The 22,183-nt window shown below is 43.4% G+C and overlaps 1 protein-coding gene across 1 annotated transcript in view; it reads left to right on the top strand.

The window, feature by feature from the left end:
• The window catches only part of LOC130493035 (ATP-dependent 6-phosphofructokinase, liver type-like), a 47,352-nt gene that overhangs the window by 1,541 nt on the left and 23,628 nt on the right, over positions 1-22,183 (top strand). The window contains exons 2-4 of the mRNA XM_056866809.1: positions 12,313-12,386; positions 14,516-14,593; positions 19,185-19,374. Of these exons, the coding sequence (XP_056722787.1) occupies positions 12,313-12,386; positions 14,516-14,593; positions 19,185-19,374 (342 nt within the window). The remainder of the gene's footprint in view (positions 1-12,312; positions 12,387-14,515; positions 14,594-19,184; positions 19,375-22,183) is intronic.

Raw genomic sequence — 22,183 nt, 5'->3', positions numbered from 1 at the left:
AATGAGTGGGGATTTAAACCTGCATCCCCTTGGTCCTTAAACTGCACTCTAATCCCTACACCAGAGCAGTGAGCAGGGGCTCTCCTTCAGGCATCAGTGAAGTATGATGGTAATACTACAGTCCTATGCACTTATGAACATGTCAAAGATTGGCTTATAAAAGCAATCAGTAAGCTGGGCAGTTCCTGAGTGAACCAGCCATAAACTCACCAGGTGTCCTTATGCCAGCAGCTTTCTCTCTCTGTTTCATTGCACCTGCTCCTGAATTCACAAAACGGCGATAATACTATACCTTACAGAATGTTGGTTAGGATTGCTGAGTAAATAGGTTTGAAGGTTTTGTTGTTGTTGTTGTTGTTTGTCTAATGGTGCCATTCTAAAGAGAATTGCACTCTTCTGAGCCTCTGGATTTCAAAGGATATTTAAGATGGGACTGTAAGAAACTATATAAATTCCCAGTATGATTATTTTACACGAGGGGGGGGGATTCATTAATTGTGGAGTTGTAACAAAAGATTCCCTGTTGCATCCTACTAGAGGACATATACTAAACAATTTTAAAGGTTTTGCCTGTGGAAAACTGTATAGCAGCAGAGTTCTCCAGGATTTATCAATAAAAGGTGATTTACAAACTTTAACTCTGCTAATACAAAACATTAGGGGGTAGAGTTCAGTTCTCTGAACTATTAAACAGCATACCAGACAGAACACCTGTAGAAACTTTTATTGAGAAAAGAAAATATTCTCTTTATTAAGCAAGAAAGAAAAGAAATACAGGCATGAAAAGTTTCTGTGAAGATAAATGCTAAAGTTATCAAAGTTCCTAATATTGCTTAATCATATTATAGCAAGTAATAGTTTTTAAAAGCAAATAAAATTTCAGCTTTTGTTTCACTGCTTTTAGGAATTATCAAAAACCCAAGTTATCCAAGAAGTCTCACTCAGAGATCTCACCTATTCTTCTTCTGAGACTTCCAGCCAGAGAAATCTGATTTGCTTGTCACAGGAATGCATGATCATAGAAAAATATCAATTTTATCTTTCTCTAAATCTGATCTTTATAATCATGTGGTTATATCTAGCTAACTGATCGGTTCATAACTAAATATGAGATAATCATCTGAAGTGCAAATAAGCAAATCAGCATGTGCATATTAGTTACATCTGATATAGCAGGTAGGGCTGTTGAAAAAAAAATTCGGTACAGTTCGGCTTTGGCAAAATTCGGCCCTTTTAAATTCGGGCCGTGCCGAAGTCCGAACTCCCCCCCCTCTTTGGATCCCGAAATTCTGGCAAGATCCAGAGTTCGGGGGAAAATCCCCCCCCCCGCGGGCCTTCACGGGGCTTCCATGAAGGCGTGCGGGGGGGGGCTCTTTAAACAGATCTGCGCCTTCCAGCTGGAAGGTGCAGATCTGTTTAAAGGCCCCCCCGCGCGCCTTCAGGGAAGCCCCCTGAAGGTGCGTGGGGTGGGTGGGGGTGGAACAGATCTGCGCCTCCAGGCTGGGAGGCACACATCTGTTTAAAGGGCCCCCCCGGGGGGTGGAACAGATGTGTGCCTCCCGGCTGGGAGAGACACATCTGTTTAAAGGCCCCCCACACACCTTCAGGGAAGCCCCGTGAAGGTGCGCTGGGGGGGGACAGATCCTGTGCCAGGATCGCCCGGGAGATTGGGGGGGGGGAAGGGAAGGCGAAGGTGGGAAAAGGCGGGTTTGGCGGATCCCGAACCTGCCGAATTTTTTCCACGGTCCCCCGAACTTGCCGAGTTTGGGACTGTGGTTTCCCGCCATTTTACGGTTCGGTTCCATCTAAACCGCAAAACCGCCGAAACAGGTGAAGTTCGGCGGTTTTGCGGTTCGAGTGGAACTGAATCGACAGCCCTAATAGCAGGATGAGAAGGCCAGCTGGGATCCTTATAGAACTTGCGTAGGAAGAGGTATAGTTATTTTTGCCACATCAAAGTGTTTGACCCTATAGGGAATCAAGCTGCCTTTTGAATCTGCAAAGCCGTGGGACAATAATAGGTTTTCTCCATTGTAGTCAATCACAGAGTTTGCCTTTTTTTGTCATTATTAAATCTTAATATCATCATTTTAGAATTGCTGTTGTTATGGCACACAAAGAAAAATCAAAGCTCATGCTAGCTCTTGGTTATGTGCTAGAAAAACGTCTAATTATATATTCTGTCCCTTGTAAATTATACCTTTGTCTTCCCAGACATTTCACCAATAAAACTTTTTAAATCTATTTCCAGAATAAAGGCTGTAAAAAATTAATATTAAGAAAGAGATGGAACCTGAGAATGAAACAGTGTTATTTTTCTTTCTTTTTTAGTTTTCTGGATATTGGGGTGGTAAGATAACATTTTACCCTTACACAGCTTTCTTTTGCTCTACATTTTTGTGGTCATCAGTAGTGAAGTAATCTGTCCAATTTCAACTGTAAAAAATTTCAACTCTGTGAAATACCGTACATTTATAGCACCACTGTATAAATAACCTACAAATCCTTGTTGTGTGCTCTTGAAGTCATTATTAAACCATTTCCCACTTTCACTCGTGTGACTACATGTTGCAAATACTTGCAACTATTTGACTACCTCACCAGCAATCAGTTGGCAAAGATTTTTTCCCTTTGATCTTACTAATTACTCCCTTGTCTTTTGCATGTCTTGATTCTAATCTTTAACATTGGTATTGCCCATGTTCTATATATAATGTAAACATTTCCCAAGGTTCAGTACTGCTGTGGTTCTGAGGCATACGTGTAGATCTGGGTGTTCACTCAGGGAATGTGGCAGATCCATGAGGAGGTAAATGTGTAGCAAGTTCCTTTCCTGAAGCAACTCCCATGCAGACCTGCTTATTAGTGTGGGTAAACCCTCATTGCAAACTTGCCCTTAGGGAATTGTCCATGCTTTCTCTCAAAGGATATGGAATGTAGCAGGATAACCAGGATTGCAAACATTATCTTTTGTCTTTTTCTAAGGATAGTAGCTGTGCCTTCGGCAGGATTTTGGGTGCTCCTGGGCAAGCACGTTCATATGCTTCCATAACTCAGATGACATTTCCCTGTCTGCCCCCAGTCCTTTTTTCTGCACTAAAAAGCCCCAACAGTTTTAGCCTTTCCTGATAGAGAAAATGTTCCAGTGCTTCATTTTTGGTTGCCTTTTTCCTGTGCTGCCAGTCCTTTTTGAGATTCAGCAGTCAGAACTATATAGATACAGCCATACCTAGGGTTGCCAGGTCCCTCTTCTCCACTGGCGGGAGATTTTGGGGGTGGAGCCTGAGGAGGGAGGGGTTTGGGGAGGGGAGGGACTTCAAGGCCATAGAGTCCAATGGCCAAAGTGGCCATTTTCTCCAGGTGAACTGATCTCTTATCAGCTGGAGATCAGTTGCAATAGCAGGAGGTTGGCAACCCTAGCCATACCACAGACTTCTATAAAGGCATTGTGTACTGGTTGTTTTACTTTCAGACTCTTAATCATTCCTAGTATGGAATTTGCTTTTTTTTCACCACCACTATATCCTGAGTATAGTAATAATTAGTTCAGCATAATTGGTTGTCCTGGTATATATAACGTTATGCTTACTTACATTGACTAATTTGCCATCAAGTTTCCCATTCATCATCCAACTTGGAAAGAGTATATTGAAACTCTTCACAGTCTGGTTATTTTTTAGTTTGGGTATTTTTTATTTATATCCCGCTTTTCTTCCTGATCAGGTTCTGAAAGTGGTTTTTCACATTGTTTTCCCCTCCTCTGCTTAATCTTTACACCAACCTATGAAGGTAGGTAAGGCTGATAGGTTGTGATGGGCCCAAGGTCACCTGGCAGGCTTTCATGGTTGAGTAAGGGATTCAAACCTGGTTGTCCTAGTCTCTCTAACCATTATGCCACACCATGCCTCAGTCTGCTTGGGGTTTCACCATAATGGGTAATTCATTGTCATCTGCAAACCTGGGTATCTTACTTCTGATTCCAAACTACCAATTGTTGTGAATATAATAAAATAACACAAAAGGGTTTCTCATTGTGAAAACTGTCTTTGTCCCTAGCCTCTTGTTTCTGCATTTAGTTAGTTAATTATTTAGTCATATGATGTTAGTTATTTAGTCATATGATGACTCATTTCTTCTCTCCTGTGGAACTTTTCATGGAGGACTATTTGACTTTTCTTTATATGGGGAAGTATATGCCTTACTCCTGATGATAATAGTATCCCAGTACCCATTTGCTTCTATATTAACCCTATTCTCCAGAATTTTAAAAACATTATATATATATATATATATATATATATATATATATATATATATATACACACACACACACACACACACAAATATACACAGAATATTGAGAGAATAAAAAAATATAGAGAGATAATTGGTATCATTTGTCCACTCAGTTGTTAAGCAGAATCTTAAGTTATTTTCGCTGCAAAATAGTTGAACTCTAGTGGTTTATGGCAGTTTTTAAATTATTTTTTTAATGCAATTGCAACACCAGCCTGCCAGGATGAATTGGCAAAGCACAAGCCCTGTGGGAGAATAGTAAGGCAGTTTGTGAAACTGCATTTTCCTTCAGCACTTCCCCATCCCACTCCCATGAACAGTTTTTAACAAACATGGATAAAATTATTATGGGCAACAATGCTGGGGGCTGAAATGCATTTAGAAAATAAGAAATAAATCAAAACATTCCCCCTCCTCCTGGGAACTGCAGCAGCAGCAGAAACATGTAGATAGATACGAAGTGGATCATTTCTCCTCTGGAGGAAGACAGTGTTCTTTGCTCCTCCTTGATCTAGCATTGGTATCATTCTGCCCATGACGCCAGCCTTAGCGGTTCACCCTTGGCCATGCTATCATGGGAACCCTGACCTTGCCTGACTGCCTTCCCTCTCCTCACTCACTTGTTCATGCTCATTCTCTCCCTTGAGGCAGAAAAGCAAGCTCTGGCACCCCGTCAGCTTCTGGGAGAGGAGATGAGGAGAAGGCAGTTTTGTATGACTCCTAGACTGAGGGAGGGGGAAGATTGAGCTGCTGCTGCTTATTCATCATTGTGACTTGCAGAAGAGCAGCAGCAGTGCAGGCTAGGAAAGGCATCGGAGAAGCTCATCAAAAGCTCAGTCATTAGAGTTTTTCCCTCTGGAACAAATCAGTGGATTGTATTTAACTAAAAGTCTGATTGCCCTAAGGAGTAGGAGATTGCAACCTGTGTTGTTTTTGCTTGTTTGAACTGGCTTGTAAATTTCAGTCTGAAATAACTGCCGAATCACTTTATTCCTTTTTTAAAGATGCTCTTTGAAGCTGCTTGATATTAACCATACTGTGGTGTGTGTGTGTGAAGTGCCGTCAAGTTGCAGCCGACTTATGGCGACCCCTTTTGGGGTTTTCATGGCAAAAGACTAACAGAGGTGGTTTGCCAGTGCCTTTCTCTGCATAGCAACCCTGGTATTCCTTGGTGGTCTCCCATCCAAATACTAACCAAGGCTGACCCTGCTTAGCTTCTGAGATCTGACGACATCAGGCTAGCCTGGGCCATCCAGGTCAGGGCACAACCATACTGTTACACACACAGAAACAGCTTGAAATTGATTAGGAGAATTGGTTAAGAGATTAACTATAGTACCACAGGTCTGCAGGAGGAAACAACTCAGTCTTGTTAAACCTAATGACACTGAGATGTTTAGGATCCAAATGTGTGGGGGCAAGCATTGTGGGATTTTATGCTGATGTAAATGCCTAATAAAGGTGGTGATGATGATGATTGTGGGATTTTAATGGGGCGTAGAGCGCTATAGGAAGTGTGGTGCAGCTGCACAGCCATAATTCCACTTCCAAATTATAATGGGTAAATAACCATTCAGTAATTAGAGAACCCTCATGTGGAAAAAGCCTCTGATAACTAAATAACATTGCTTGTGAAAACTATAACAGATCTACTCAAAGTTGGAAACATTTGACCACAATCTAACTGTAGATAGCCTTGTAAAATTCCCATATTAACAGGTATTTATCCTTTCTTGTGTGTTACACCTGTACTTTCCCATCTTGGATACATTCTTGAAGTAATTATGTGTGCGTGTGCACGCGTGCGCTGTCAAGTTACAGCAGACTTATGGCAACCCCCGGTAGGGCAAGAGATATTCAGAGGTGGTTTGCCATTGCCTGCCTCCGCATGGGCTGTGAACTGTGACTGGCCCAAGGTCACCCAGCAGGCTTCATGTGGAGAAGTGGGGAAACAAAACCCAGTATTCCAGATTAGAGTCCGCCACTCTTAACCACTACACCACTCTGGCTCTCTTTTATACGAAATTCCAGTTGGTAAGAGCCATGGCTCAATGGTAAAATGCCTACTTCCAGACTGTGTTTTCAAGGGTAGCACCACATACAGTACATTTCAGGAATACACAGACATTGCAACAAACTCTTATACCTGTGGATTCTTTGTACCCTGAAAAAAAAGTTGTACAGGTTGAGTATCCCTTATCAGGACTGCTTGGGACCAGAAGTGGGCCATATTTTGTATCTTTTTGTATTTTGGAATATTTTGGAATTTTTGTGTATACATAAGGAGATACCTTGGGGATGGGACCCAAGTCTAAAGAAGAAATTCATTTACGCCAAGGGCCTGTGAGTAATGCCTGTATGCTGGTTCAAAACATCCGGTTTCTGGATCAGTCCAGATATCAGAAGTCTGGGAAAGCGATACTCAACCTGTAGAAGTAAAGAAGAGTGGCTGAGCAGAATTTTGGCAGTGAAAAAGATGCAACCTATTAACAAAAGTCAGCATGATGACAGCTATACAGATGGCATGAAATGGCCAGTTGCTGTTGCTGTCTCTAATCACTTTATGTCATCATATGTACACTTAGTCCAAGTCATTTAAAACCCATTTTTGAAAATCATGAAAATTTAGAAACAGAATGATGTTGCACAGATTTGCTTTTTTCATAGGCAGCCTGGTCCATGTACCTGCAGTGTGGATCCTTGGAAGGTCCTGCATAAATGGGTAGAGCAGATCTACAGAATTCAGTAGTGACCCTGTTGTTTTCTAGTTTTGGAAGTTCACACTGTCTGACTTTCCTCTGTGGTGGTTCTGACACCTGGGTATTTTTACACAGAAACAGAAATTACCATAGAGTTTAATATAAAATATTGAAGGATATAAATTGATTTCATGATGCCAGGGTAATTGACAGCATCCTGCTGTGAACTGATTTTTAAGATTTGATTTGAACTGCCTTTTTGGTGTCACTTTCAGCAATAGAACAAGAGAGCTTGTGCAATATATGTTTCAATGTGTTAAATTAGTTAGGTAACTAAGAATTGTGCGCACATTAGCCTCAATCCAGAGGTGGCTAACAATCCAAGAAAGTACTGTCTGAGAGTAGATAGGTATGAAGATCCTAAAGGAGGCAGGCATACACATCAGAGACAGGTGGCCATTTGCATCTGTGTACAGAAGGTAATATCCGCTCATTACTGTCAACATGTTCAATTACTGTCAACAACATAAAATGTCCTTGTGGGACCTTGAAATTAATACAGAACTATGCATGTAAGTACCATTTAATAGAACTTAGGCATTCCACTCAACCATGTCTTTTGTCTGCAATCCAGCATGCACTTAGAGAGACACTGATTTCGCTGGAATTCAAATTCCATTGAAATTGTGCTCTAGATTGCAGTCAAGAGGCTAAAATCCCTTGTATTCTGATCAGACACTGTATTTTGGAAACTGTTCTTAAAGAAAGTATCAGTAAATAACTTTTTTTTATAGACTGTGTACAGATACCATCTAGCAAGGCTCTGATTATTCTGCTGACAGCCATGTGGTCAGCTGGCTATTTACTTTCTAGAAATGTGGGCATTCTAGCCATAGTTTGAAAAAAAAGTGAACACTGGCAAATGCTGGATAGCTCATTCTTGTTGTGTTATCTTTTTGAAGTTCTGATACAGATTAAACCGGTTGTGGTAGGTAGTAGAAGAGGAAGGGAGTAGACTGAAGCTATTGCAAGTTAAGCAAGAGATCATTTTTAAACTTGACACCTAAAAGTAGATGTATGTTTTGATACCAACTTCCTTTTATTTTCCTTTCCCCAGGAGAGGTGATTTTAATAGAGGAGAGTGTCTCCGTTTTCTAGGGAATGCTGTCCAACTCACATCTCTGTCTGGCATGGAAACAAAGTGGACAAGCTTCTTGTAATAATTTGGTTTTATCCAGAGAGCTGACTGCCGGAATTACTTTTTTGGGGGGTGGGTTTGCCTTCCCTTTTGGGCTGTTATGAAAAAGATGGCAGGGGATGGGTCTGTATGGGTCCTTGATCTTTAACTTTTAATTCAGTAACACAGACTATTCTAGACATGACATTTACAGTGGGGATCGGCATCTCCATCTCACACCGAGGGTACGGAGTCACTCCCTGATGGGCATGATTCCCATGCCAAGTTCTCAATGCTATGACTGACCATGAATGAATACCATGTGAAGGAAGAACCTAGCTGCAACTGTTGATTTACTTTTGCTTCCCTCTCCCAAAATAACTTTTTAAAGAGGTCATTTTCTACTGTGGAGTGTCTTGTAATTAACCTCTAACTCTAAGAAGACAATGGGAGGGGAAACCATTAGAGGAGCAGACTGAAGACTAGGAAGGATGCAGACTACAGAAAGGAGAGTGAGATAAAAGCTAAAAAAATGGGACAGAGAAGTAGAAGAATAACCAGAGAGAAAGAAGGAATAAGTGTGTGGAGAACAAAAGTGTCCAGGGGTCGCCCCGGCAACCCCATACTTACAGAGGTCAAGGGGGGATGGCCAGCTGGAGGAGCCTGCTCAGCAATGGCCTCCATACCTCAGATTTCGGCCCTCCCGACCAGCCAATGCAGCAGGGCAGTCTACCCTTCATGTGGCCCATCAAAGCCAGGCCTGCCCAAGAGGGCAGCAGCATACCTGACCTAGGAGGGCTGGATGAAGGAGGAACAGCAGCCAGCTGGGATGGCCCTTAGTCCTAGTGTGCCAATATCAGCTGGCTGAGAGGAGGCAGGATAGGATGGGCATACGACAGGGAGTCTCTCTCATAAGGGCCAGGAACTCAGGCCTGGGAGGACATGCTAACTTTCCTGTTAGCTAATTGGCTGTATTGGAGGGCAGTAGAGAAGAGGCGAACCTAGGGTGCTGTTAACCCCTTTTCCTCAACAAGGAGGTTTGTCATGCACCCAAGTTGGCTCTGGAGGGTGTGTTGGCCGCACCTGACCCTGGATGTTTGCAAAAGAATGAAAGCGATGCAGGGAAAAGGGCAACTGTCACGGTCTCTGACATAATTATGGTATTTTGTGAACATGTGCAGAATTAATTCCATATAGACCTTGAACACATCATGCAAACTGAGCCACTGCAGAGGTTTGTATAATGAAAAGCCTGTGTAATGCAAATGTCCTTAGAACAGGCTGACAGAATTCTCTCAAGGTCAGCTCTTTCAAGAGCTAACTAACTATGTCACTCTGATGTTGTCCTTGAAGGACAAGAAGAGCACCTTCCATCTATCAGTAAGATGTAACTAAAATCACCTTTTCTGACTCAGCTGCCAGCTGTCAGAATCTCAAAGGCAGAACAGTTTTGCCCTTCTCAAGGTCTCAAGATATCTTAATGTACTGAGAGTGCATTAATAGCTTAAACTGTGCTTTTTATATCTTAAAGGCATTAAAGGTTCCTGCAGTCCTATCAAGTAATATGCTTTCTTGCCTTCTGTAATCTTGCTCAAGGCTATGTGTTACTAACAGAGGGTCACAAAGTGACAATGTAAGCAATAATTGTGTTTTATGAATTATACAGTTAAATATTGTGCTACAGATTTCTAAGTAGTCTCATTTAATGCGTATTGTCCTAACGAAGAGGATGGTATAAAAATTATGTATATAATGTGACCATGGAGCTCAGAAATGAGTGTTTATACTTTAAGCAAAATAGACTGAAAGGAAAGGAAGCCCATATATGGTCATGGAGAGCTGAGCAGCTGCTACTAAAACATTACTTCACTGCTCATTATATCTGATAGAGGGAATAAAAGGTATTCCTCTTGATAGATAAAAATGTTGTTTGAAAGTGGGGATAAAAGATTTCCCTTCACTCTTAATGAGTTTGAAACAGTATAAATACAGCCACAGTACAGCTAGAGATTTAGAACCTTCCAAAGGGCTCTCAGAAAAGGCTGAATGGTGTGTATGGTTTAAATACTTTACTCTAGACTTTGTGAATTAGATACTTTGAACTGAATCAGAATAATTTGACTGTTATATTTTATAAGTTGGATTTTGAAACTGAATAGTATGTAAGACTTGCTTGCTTTTACTTCATACATTGTACATACATACATTGTATTTTAACAAGAGTTTTTATAGAAGTGTTAAAGACTTGATAATCTGCATTTATACATATTTTACTAGAAGTATTTCAATAAAAAGACTTGCTTTTAAAAAGTAAGTAAAGTTGTTGAGTCCTGCTTATTCGATGATTGGCTGAATAAGATACCTTCACTTCTCAGTAAGTGAAACATTCTAAGAGCCTGTCATCTGAACAGCACGACCCGCTTCAAAACTTGTTGCTAGCACTCTTTCTCAGTCCAGGGCAAGTAAGCTCTGATCCATTAATTTTCTTGAATTTGTGAGGCTTTGAGATAGATACAACCAAATGAGCCAAAGTAAAAAAAAAAAAATACCTTGCCAAACTCTTGTCATGTTGTTTTGCTAAGGAAGAAGGAGGCCCTATTGGGAGAAATGTCAATTTAAGTTTCCTGGCTTCTAATAAGTCTTCTGTTGTCATATCTAGACAGGGGGAAAATAGCACTCAGAGTGGGAAAACAATGTTGGAAGTTTCAGGTTCTTTTTAGGGGACAGGATGATGACTCGTGAAACCAATTTTCATTGTTTCGGTGTTGTCATATGTGCCAGCATGGCAGAATGCGGCGTGAGGTTTATTTAAGGACATGAGGTATGAGTGGAGCCAAACAAGTAAACATTTCAGATTTCTATTTCAGTTCATTAATAGTTTCCCATCTCTGGTTTGATTCCAACCTAATCTTTTAAGACAAGGTTCAGTTTTAAATTCAGCAGCTTTGAGCCAACTCACCTGCATCTCATACAGCTGAATGTACAACATGTGACCTACCAAATGGAAAGGAGGCCAACCAGCAGTATATTGTATCCTGCCAGGTGCTTGGAAGCCCTATGTTTTTGCAGTTTTAGGCAGGTGGCAGAAAAGCCTTTCTGGGCAGGGGTGGGCTGCATTTGACTTGGCAGGCAGAAGCTGAGCAAGTGTGAAGTAGTGCAATAAATGCGGACAATTGCAATACATCTCCTTTGAAGTTAACACAGTGATAAATATGAACCTTGCAAAAAGGTTATTTAAATGCATTAATGCCACTTCCTCCAGAACTGTCAGCTGTTTCCCCCACAAAAGGATAAAATATTTTTTTCTACAGTGACCTTCCTTCCTTCCTTCCTTCCTTCCTTCCTTCCTTCCTTCCTTCCTTCCTTCCTTCCTTCCTTCCTTCCTTCCTTCCTTCCTTCCTTCCTTCCTTCCTTCCTTCCTTCCTTCCTTCCTTCCTTCCTTCCTTCCTTCCTTCCTTCCTTCTCTCTTCCAGCAACAAGCAGTACATATTTGAGCTGCTACTTTGAGGAGTACTGCCTCTGAACATGAGTTCATCCAATTTGGACCAAGCGTTAATGAAATCTGAGGCATCCATCTGGGTCCCTAATGGGTGTGTTATTTCACATTCCATCTCAGCCAAAGCTTTTTGGACATTATTATTTTCTTTCTAATCATAGGATCCCCAGAACTGGACTAGATGGGGTTGTCCTATCCTGCTTTCACATGTCTCAGGATCCAAACACCAGTCCTAAGAGTTTTGTGTGGCTTGATTTTACTCCCATTTCCTAACGTGCAGAGTTGTTTTCCTGGGGGTTCATGCACATTGCTTTCGTTCTTATCCCCTTATGCTTGTTTTCTTGTCTTAATTGCTATGTGTAAGCCTCTCGAGTTTTGACACTGCTGGCATTTAATGCCCCTAATGCCATGCTTTGGTTTATCTTTTCTACCATCTAATGTTGGGTATAAGCTTTTGCGGTGGGGTGGGGGGTGGAAGCCTAAAAAACAGTTCACTAGAGAATATTTGCTCAGTGTCACTTTGTAAATGAAAGTTATACAATAGCAAAGCTAACTTCAGTTATTGTCCTGGTAAAATTCAGGGGTCTTGTACCAGGTTGGTTCAGGCTGTGGCCACTGTTTTACCTTGTGCTCCATCTTTCCAGGTATGAATGCTGCTGTCCGAGCTGTGACTCGCATGGGGCTATATGTTGGAGCGAAAGTATTCCTGATCTATGAGGTTGAATTTTTTTTCCTCCTTTGAAATGCTTTTGTTCTAGAAATATTGATTATTGGTATAGTGTGTCTTGAAAACTATTGTACTACCCCAGGGAGACCTTTGAGAGTGGTAAAACTTAAACCGGAGCCTGATTTGGATCCTACTGTACCCTACCTTCTGTTTACATATAGCCAGAGAAGGGGATTTCACCTTCCTGCTTCACTACAGCCCTGCCAATAATGCCTCTAGTTAGATATCTGCATAAAATTCAGTATACATTAACCAAATCACAGGCTTGATTCCTGGATTTTTGGTGGTACATTGAGGTGGTACATTGCAATGTGAGTTTGCCCATGTTGTGTTTTATACACATATGCCCTATTCAGACCTTATGCCCATGCATGGAATGTGATGGTGTTACAGGTGGGTGGTGTATACCAGGTGAATGGGTAGAGAAGGTGCAATCTCACGTAGGGAGAGTATAGTCGGAACCAGGCCTAGACCTTATTGTGATGGTGATAAAGCATCCAGCTGTTCTCTTGGAGGTCTTTACTTAGAAACTGCCACAACAAGGATGTGAAATTGAGAGGCAGCGTAGTACAGTGGTTAGAGTATCAGACTATGATCTGGGAGACCCAGTTCTGAACCAAGCCATGGTAGCTTGAAGCTTGTTAGTTGACCTTGTGTCAGTCACACACTTTCTGTCTAATCTACCTAAGAGGGTGGTTGTGAGGATAAAATGGAGGAGAGGGGATCGGTGTAAGCCGCTTTGGATTCCTTTTGGGGAGAGGCAGGGTATAAATAAAGTTAATAAATAAATGGGGGGAAATCCACAATCTAGAATTCAAAATTCTACAAATTTACTGGAAGCAGATTTAATAGACTTCTTTGCAAATTGAGGGTGGAGGTTAGAGAACAGCTTGGGAATTCTGGGAACTACTTCTAGAATAGATATGCCAGGGGGGCGGGATACGACATGCATATGAACCAAGTGGGCCATCAGGTTCCTGGCTGTAATTTTTTAAAAACACTTTTCTCATAAGCCATTAGGACTAGGAACTGTATCGGAAACAATCATAGCCTAAATAGTCATGTAGTAAACTGGCTGTTGGAGTGTAACAGTTCAACCAGTGATCACACACTCAGGAGAAATCCCAGATGAAACAGTTTGCTTTATACAACTGAAAGCATGACATTACTAGCAGATTCTACTGAGGGCTACGGGGCAGGAGAAAGGAGAGGGGAGGGCATGGTGACCAAATTAGAACCAAATATTTAAAATGGCAATGATGAGCTGAACAGGTGAAAATCCCTTTAGTCTCCTAACTTTAGACTGTGAATCTACTGTAAATCCTGTTCTGATTGGAAACATGGCCCTACAGGCATCTCTAGCAGAAACAAAACCCTTTGATATAAATTGTTCAGATACAGCTAATGGGTTATTGCATGGCTGATCTGTTCCATCTGCATAATTTTCTTTATCAGCTTCTCCCAGTTCAGCAAGACTTTCAAGAAATCCTGTTGTGGTATTGTAAAAACTCCTCTTATCAACAGTAAACATCAACCGTCATGTTGTACAGACATCATTATGATGTGCTGGTATTTGTCTTTGTAATGTATGTTGTGTTTTTATAATAGGGGTATTTTTATATATCTGGAAACTGCCTGTTTTGTTTGATAAATCCAGAAAAAGGAGATACTGGGAATGCAGAAAGGAAAAGGTTTTAGGAGGCCACATAGTTCACACTCTGAATCTCCAAGGTTCAGTCCTTGCCAGCTCAAGTTAAGCGATCTCATGCAGCAGATGCGGAAAACCACCTTAATCTGCTGGAGGCCATAGATAGCACTGTCTACTCTGATGGGCAGCAGCTGAGTTAGGTGGACCACTGAACTGACTCAGTGTAAGGCAACTTCCTATATTCATAGAAGTTGTGTCTGATGGTCTGAGGTAGAGAGGGCAGTGCTGGAAAGTGGGATTCTTGCTTTACTCACTGCCTGTCTCCTAACCCTGTTGTATATAATCACTTTTCAGGTGGCAAGGAGCATTTTGCAGGGATTTTGTGATGTTCCCTGTGCAGGATATTAATTATAATGGAACAGGCTTTCCTGGTGTGATGGGATCTTCACCTTGCTGCCTTTTCTCTTTGCAGGGGTACGAAGGGCTGGTGGAAGGAGGAGAGAATATCAAACAGGCAAACTGGCTGAGCGTGTCCAACATCATTCAGTTGGTAAGGTTTGGATAATGGCTCTTCCCAACTCTCTGTTGAATCTGTTGTCAGAACAGGACTCATGCTTTCTCTCTAAGTCCATTTATGCCTCCAAGTTCTGGTATAGAAAGCTCTGACCATCTTAATTTTCTGAGTGGTTTGGATTTGAAAGGCATTTTTTATTTTGGATGATGATTTGTTAGTTTTAGTGACATATGCCACAGTCTTTCAAGATTCCATTTTCTCAAATAAAGGTAGATGTGACTGACTGGTCAGCAAGTACAGTGAGGGGATTTTATTTATTTATTTACATTATTTATAGGCCGCCTTTCTCACTGATACTCAAGGCAGATTACACAGTGTAATTAACAATCCACAGGATGGGACAGCCAATAAACAATGCAATGGGTTTTGGACTGCAGAAATCTGAAACAGAGCTAAAACAAAATGTGAGCATTAACATGACACATTCAGTGATGCAGAAATTATGTAGGAGGATCACATTTACAGCATCAGACATTATGCACTGAACATTGTAGTGTAGTCTGCAGCACCTATCCCTTTACCAAAGCATCTTTCTGAATCATGTTGTTTCAGTACTGCCCTGTTAGCTGTGTATAAATGCACTCCTGGGAAATGGGGTGGTAGAATTTTGAGGTGGTAAAATTGACCTTATCACTTCAGATTGTGGAGGAGGGGTCACATTTTTTAATGCTTCCCCCCACATAAGAAAAAATCCCTGCAAATTAAAAAAAGGACATCAGGGAGAAAGATTTTGGCCAGTCCACATCATGGATTCTTCTTGCTACCTTTTGAATTAGGGAGGAAGGCTCTGGGAGGAAGAGGAAGGGTATGTTTGTACAGTGATTATGCTTTTTTCGCTGGAGTTCAAGAGGAAGCCTGGCTGGTAAGATGGAGCTGCTCTCCACTGAATCAGACTTCTTAACCACCTTGCCAATGCTGTCCATCTTGACTGGCAGCATTGGTCCAGTGTCTCAGGCAGAAGACTTTTCCAGCTCTGCTACCTGAGATGATTTAATGGGAGAATCGTTTACATGAAAAACACATGTTAATTCCATGCTATGGCTCCAGTTGTGAGAGGAACATATTGGATGGGATACTTAGTACTTGGTGTTCTGGTCAAAGCTTATGCTCTCTTCTTAGGGGAATCACAAAGAAGGGTTGATTGATCCAGTAGGAGAAAACTTTCTGAATCTCCAGATCAGTTGCTTTAGGATTCTTTCATGCTTGGTTAATGTTGAGACCAGTAGCACCTTAGAGACCAACAAGGTTTTTGGAGGATAAGCTTTCGAGAGTCAAAGGTGCCTTCATCAGATGCCAGAGCTATGACTCTCAAAAGCGATACCCCCCAAATCTAGCTGGTCTCTAAGATGCTAATGGATTTGAATCTAGCTCCTCTACTGCAGGCTAACATGACTACCCTCTGAAACTATTTTCATGCTTGGTGTACTCCTCAATCCAGATCCCCTGTGTTCGGTGTAACATCTCTTTGTCCATTTACAGTAATACTGCCTGGAAACCCTCCAAAAAGATGCTCTTGAGTTTGTCCTGACTTTCTGGCATGTTTAACTTTCTCCTTTCCCCTTATATTTATGATTTCTTCTCAGTTCTCTGTTTCAGGAAAAGTCAGAGACTGACTTTGGACTTCCACCCGCCTGTGGTGCTTTATTCGTAGCTCACAAACAGAGACTCCTTCTCCCTGCAGCCCTAACCAGAGCTACACCCTTCTTATCCCAATGGCATCTACAAACTTAGAAGGATGTACCTCTGCTTAAGGTTGCCTTGTTAATGGGGGCCATGAATGGGGGCAAAATGTTTGTGTCCCGAGCTCAGGTCTCCCGGGACCACCTCGGGGCTTTCCAAGCCCAAGGGGGGCGAGGGGGAACAACGCCGCCAGGAGGAAGGTCCACCCCAACCGTCCTCCTCCCCGCCCATGGCGACAACCCCGCCACCGAACACCGGGTCGGGGGGAATGGAGCGCCGCGGAGGCTCCAAGGAATGGCCCGGAGCTGCCGCCCAACCCCTACCTTTTCCCCACAGGGTCTCCCCAGACCGAGGGGGCCGTCGCCCCGAAGACGACGCACATGGCAGCTGGCAGGGAGGGAGCAAACCGCGGCTCAGGAAGAGGCCGGTTAGCCAGCGACGACCTCCCGCGGCTCCCTCAAAGGCCTGACTCTCAGCTGGCTGTCGGGCAAGCACGCTCAGGGAGGGGCCGGGGACGGCAGAACCCACGTGGCTGGGAGGAGGGAGAAGGCTGATGCAAGCCTCTCTCACCCTTATATGGGCTCGGGGGGCAGGACCACGGGGAGGAAGTAGGGGCGGAGCTGGGCAGAAGGGGTATAAAGGAGGCTGTGCGGCTGAGGCCAGGGAGGAGAGAGGCCAGTGTTGACCATATTGCCTGTGCTCTCAGGTCATTATGCTGGCTTCGTCCGAGGGGGAAGCGAGTTCCGATTCCCACTCGGAATGGTCTGAGGCTGAGGAAGCCCCACTGCCACCCCCTCCTCTAGCTACTACAACTACCGGGGCAGCACCCCTCCAGGCGGGGCATCTTACAGTTTGCCTCATGTAGCAGCAGCTCTCACTCTCCCCACTGCTGCAGGGTGCCATTATCTTTAACCCACAAGGTGCCAGAATGAGTGCAGGAAAGATGGCCCTCAATCTAATTAGCTATGTGAAGCCAAATCTGAATGAGACAATACTGCTTGCCCTCACTCTAGCATGTTATGGGTAAAATAACAATAGTAATAAAACAATGGTGCTCTGCAGCAGTGGCAAGAATAATCACTGCCCGTCTTGCAGACAGGGAGAGGCTTTTATGGAAACCTTGCATCCTGCAGAAGTAAAAAAGTTTGCTTTCTCAAAACTACCATTTTGTTACAAAGATGGTCTTTGGGCCCTTGTCAGTCTTTGCATCAGAGCTGGCATGAATGTTTAAACAAGGCAAATTCACACCAGCTGTCTTCCCACCCACCCATTCTTGCAGGTCACGTGAATCAATGTCACTACTGTAGTGTCACTGCTAGTCCCCCATAGGATCTGACAAGTAGAAGGGTCTAGGGTCCTTGCTAAGCATTGTGGGTTGACTGTTAGTCTCTGACTGACTACAGCTGCACCAATTGTATTCTGGTGAGGAACAAAGGCCACAATTATTATAGTTGCAGTCCATCAGAGGTAATGAGAGTCTGTGCACTATTCAAGCTGGAGTCACCCCATAGATAGATCTCATTATGAGGAAACATGTCTGAATTCAGTTTATTCCGTGCAGCCTATTCACAAGTGTCTTTGTGTTTTACCCCTTACTTCTTAGAGCCTTGCCCAATTTGACTGCTGTGTCTCCTTTCCCTCAGGTAACAGTTTGGCACTGCATGGCCCAGTAGGAGTGCCCCTTCCTGCCTCTCTCCCTTCTTGCCTGTGTGCTGTTGGACAGCTGCTGCTTCTCACAGAGATGAGCTTGAGTGAGGCTGTCATTCTGCGTGCAGGGCTTTGTCCTTTCCGCCCACATAGACTTTCCTAGAACGCACAGAAAGAGAAGAGGAAGGAGAGCAGCCGTGCCAGTTTCCTGGGCACCTTTGCACCTTCTTAACAGGTTGTGACAGGCAGTCCCCAGCTAACATGTGCTAACAGCCTGTTCTCCCTCCCCAGAGTGTCTCATTTTGTTGCACTTTGAATCGCCAGTAACACAAGCGACTCATAGCCATCACCTTTGTGTTTCTCAGCCTCTCTTGCTTCCTTTCTCCAGAGTGACACTTCTCAGTAGCCGTTCAGAGTTTTAGTTCTACTAACGTACATACGTTTTGCTAATCCCGTGGCTGTCATCCTTTTCCTTCCCAGGTGGGACAGGGATATTCTCTGTCACCTTCTAGAATCCACCATCTTTATCAACATTGCAAGGTGTCAAATGGAGCAGGTCATTAAGAGAAGAGTGTGGCTTTGAGTAAGCCAAAATATGTCTCTGTACTGGGATAAGACAGGCTGCGTCAAACTCTGCTGGTCAGCAGCCATGGACAGCCTGTGTCCCCCTACCTTCAAGACCCTTTCAAAAGGATGTTTTGGTCTGATAGTGAGGCCAGCTGCCTAGTGAAACAGGAAGGGCATCTTGCACTAGCGATTTGCAGAATGGTCTATATAATTCAAACCTTGCGTAATGATTGCTGCAAAGAATCTCTGAAGGCCACAGGGCTGGCAGCATGGTTGCTGGAGAAAGAGGCTACTTTCTTGACAAGTCAAGCACCCTTCGAGTGATTGCTTATTGGTTTATCAGTGTAATCCCATGTTTTGGGCTAGTGACTGCTCTCATACATACTAGTCCTGCTGCTCAACTGCTGCAGCACTAAGAGTCTTGCACTCCCTTCCTGGAGTTGCCCAGCATGGTTCTGCTGTGGCCAGAAAGTGGAACAACTTTTTTAAAATTGAATCCGGGGTTACTAAGCTCTGTCTTCTCCAGCAGCCCCCAGTAAGAAGTGCCCATGTTGCTTTCCCATTGAAACTCCCAGTCCTACGTTTTGGCCTGTGAGCTCAGCTGTGGATCTGCCTACTTAGTATAAAGTTTGTAATTGGAGCTTCTTTTCTCATCCGGTTTGTTTGTTTGCAGGGTGGCACCATCATTGGCAGTGCCCGCTGCAAAGCTTTCACCACCCGGGAGGGCCGCCTCAAGGCTGCTTACAATCTGGTACAGCATGGCATCACCAACTTGTGTGTTATCGGCGGAGATGGCAGTCTGACTGGTGCAAACATCTTCCGCACGGAGTGGGGTGGTCTGTTAGAGGAGCTAGTCGGTGAAGGTATGTTTGTTTGTTATGTAATTCTGAAGGACTGCTCTTTGTGCCCCCACCTTCAGAGATGAGGGAGGGGGCAACCAGAGACAGGGCTTTTTCAGAAGTGGCACCTTGCTTATGGAACAGCCTTCTCCTTGAGACTTGGCTGATGCCTATTTTGCTTTCTTGTAGGTGCCAGGCCAAAATGTTTCTATTTTCCCAGGCTTTTAATTAAGGGGTTGCTCTTTTAACATTGTATTAGCCTGGAAGCTGTTGTTTTAAGCTGTCAGTGGTCTGTGTAAATAGTTTATGTTTTTAGGAAGGGCTGAGTTTTAATTCTGGATTTTAATTAATGTCTCGAGAGAGAGAGAGAGAGAAATGAACCAATACACAAACTAAAAAGCCAACTAGGTCTTGAGACAATCCTGGTTTCAGTGACTGGCTCATCTGAAGGCTCAGGCTATGAGCCAAAGAGACAAGAGCCCTTTGGCTCTTACCCTTCAGCTCACCCTTGAGGGCTTTTACTTCTGACCAGGAAGGGAAAAGCTCAGCATGATGTTACCACTGGCAAAGATATGCCTTCCAGTCTTTTCCTCCCTGTTTTGAACTTCACACATACACACACACACACACTCCTTTGCATCCTGATACCAGAACCAATCCACTGCCTAATTCCAGAAGGGCTGGTGCTTGCTTCAAAGAGCTCCCAATGCAGAGCTTGTTTATTATACATCTGTGACCTTTGGATTGATCTTCTCTCCCCTCCATCCATGGCAGGATGTGTACAGATTTCACTGGAAATCTATGTATTGATTGGGTAGAATCTGCTGTAGCTGAAATTGCTGAGAGCCTTTCCACACAAGCATTGAAAGTGTGACACCAGCAGGTTTTAGCCATTGTGCTCTAGCACCTCCAAGTGACTTCTCAGTGAGAATACCATGCTGTCATATCTATGCATGTCGGCTAAGGGGACAGCCACTATCTAGTTCACCCCTTTTCAAAAAAATCTTGCTAAGTATGCACAGGATAACATGATTTTTAAAATTTATTTACACTATTTATAGTCTGTTTCTCACTTCAACTCAAGGCAGATTACACAGAGCAAGTCAATACAATCAACAAGATTTGATTCAATAAACAATGGAATAGGATCTGAGTTGTAGAACCCACCAGAAGTCTAAAAACAGAACAGACATAAGGTATAAGTGTTAACATGACACATTAAATGATGCAAAATTACACAATAGGATCCAGCAATAGTACAGGCCACAGTCCCCAATAATTTATCCAAGTAACTTCATGATGCCTTTTGTACAGAGCTACCCTATTGCCTACATAGAAAAACCCTCATGAATAATTCAATTTTGCATCGTTTTCAGAAAGCCAGAAGAGTGGGAGCTTTCCTAACCACCCCTGGCCATTCAACAAGGTGGGGGCCACAACAGAAAATGCATGTGTGTGGGCAGTTGCTGATTTTGCCCATTTGCAAGTTGGCATCTGCAGTAGGCCCTGCTGGGATGAGCAAATCTGTCATTCTGGAGCATAGGGGGAGAGATGGTTTTGCAGATATGAAAGTACAAGGCAGTGAAGGGCTTTTGTATGTGATGGCCAATACTTTAAATTGAGCTTGTCAACTGATGGGCAGCCCATGGAGTGACAGTGAGCTCTATAACATGATCTATCAGATTCAGTACAAGTTCTCCACCAGCACCTAGACATTTCCCAACCCTCTCCAGATCACCCAGCTCTGTGGTAAACCAGGGGGCTGGGTTTTGTCCCAAGGGAGGGAGGTGATCGAGGGGTGACCTTGTTGATAGCTTCAAGGAGCTTCAAATTCCACACTTCTATGGCAATCTCAACAGAGCATGTGTCTGAAATCCTAAAATCCCCTAAAGTATTCTGGAATCCATTAGGATTAATGAGCCTCCATGGGCAGACCATTTGAACCAGGGGCCCTCTTCTGCAGGGTGTTGGAACAACGTTGACCTTGGTTTTGAGTAGGTAATGCAGGGCGAATCTCCAGCCCTGTAATCAAACCTTTGCCCAAAGATTCAGTGCAAACGATCAGATCAAAGTGATGCCTCATTCATGTGCTTGGCCAGTTACGATTTGGGAGAGACCCAAGGCAGACAAAGAAGCTATAAAATCCTGGGCTGGCTCTGGTGAGGTATGCTTGGCGGGAATGCTGGCGTTCCCCAGAACAACTGGTCTGGGTGTCTCCAGCACTAAATCTGAGATCACCTCTGCCAATTCAGACAAGGTGCCCACTGGAGAATTAGGCAGTTGACAAACAAGCAGAATGCCTAATCTGTCCTTAATCCCTAATGTGAAGAGCACACAGTCAATGCTAATGATGGTTTGCGCAGGAAGTCTGTGGAAGCTGAAGTACTCTTGGAGGGTAATGGCCATGCCTCCTCCCATCCAACTGTGTGTGGTTGATGGAAGACTGCATAACCGAGTGGTGTTAGTTGGGACAGACACACCACATTGTTTTCTTCCAGCCATGTCGCAGTAACGCAATCTAGGTCAATTTCCTCTTCCTGTAACAACTCATACAGTTGTGCAGTTTTGTGCTTACTGATCTGGCTACATAGTGTTAGTGTACAGGTGGAGGAAATAGGGTCCTCTGCCTCATCAACGGTTGGGAGGGTACGACAGTGAGCTCCCTTACCACATACTGGCCTTCTTTGATACATCCCACCTCCATATCTACTAGCTCCCAGCTGCCCTGAAATATTACATTCATCAGACATTTTGTAATAAGTGAAGGTTTCCCTGCAAGACAATAATAAACCACCCAAACGTCCAACAATCAACATGCTAGTGACTGCACTGA

This window comes from Euleptes europaea, unplaced genomic scaffold (genome assembly GCF_029931775.1).
Source record: "Euleptes europaea isolate rEulEur1 unplaced genomic scaffold, rEulEur1.hap1 H_5, whole genome shotgun sequence".
NCBI classification, from domain to species: domain Eukaryota; kingdom Metazoa; phylum Chordata; class Lepidosauria; order Squamata; family Sphaerodactylidae; genus Euleptes; species Euleptes europaea.
This window is presented reverse-complemented; position numbering and strand designations above follow the sequence as displayed.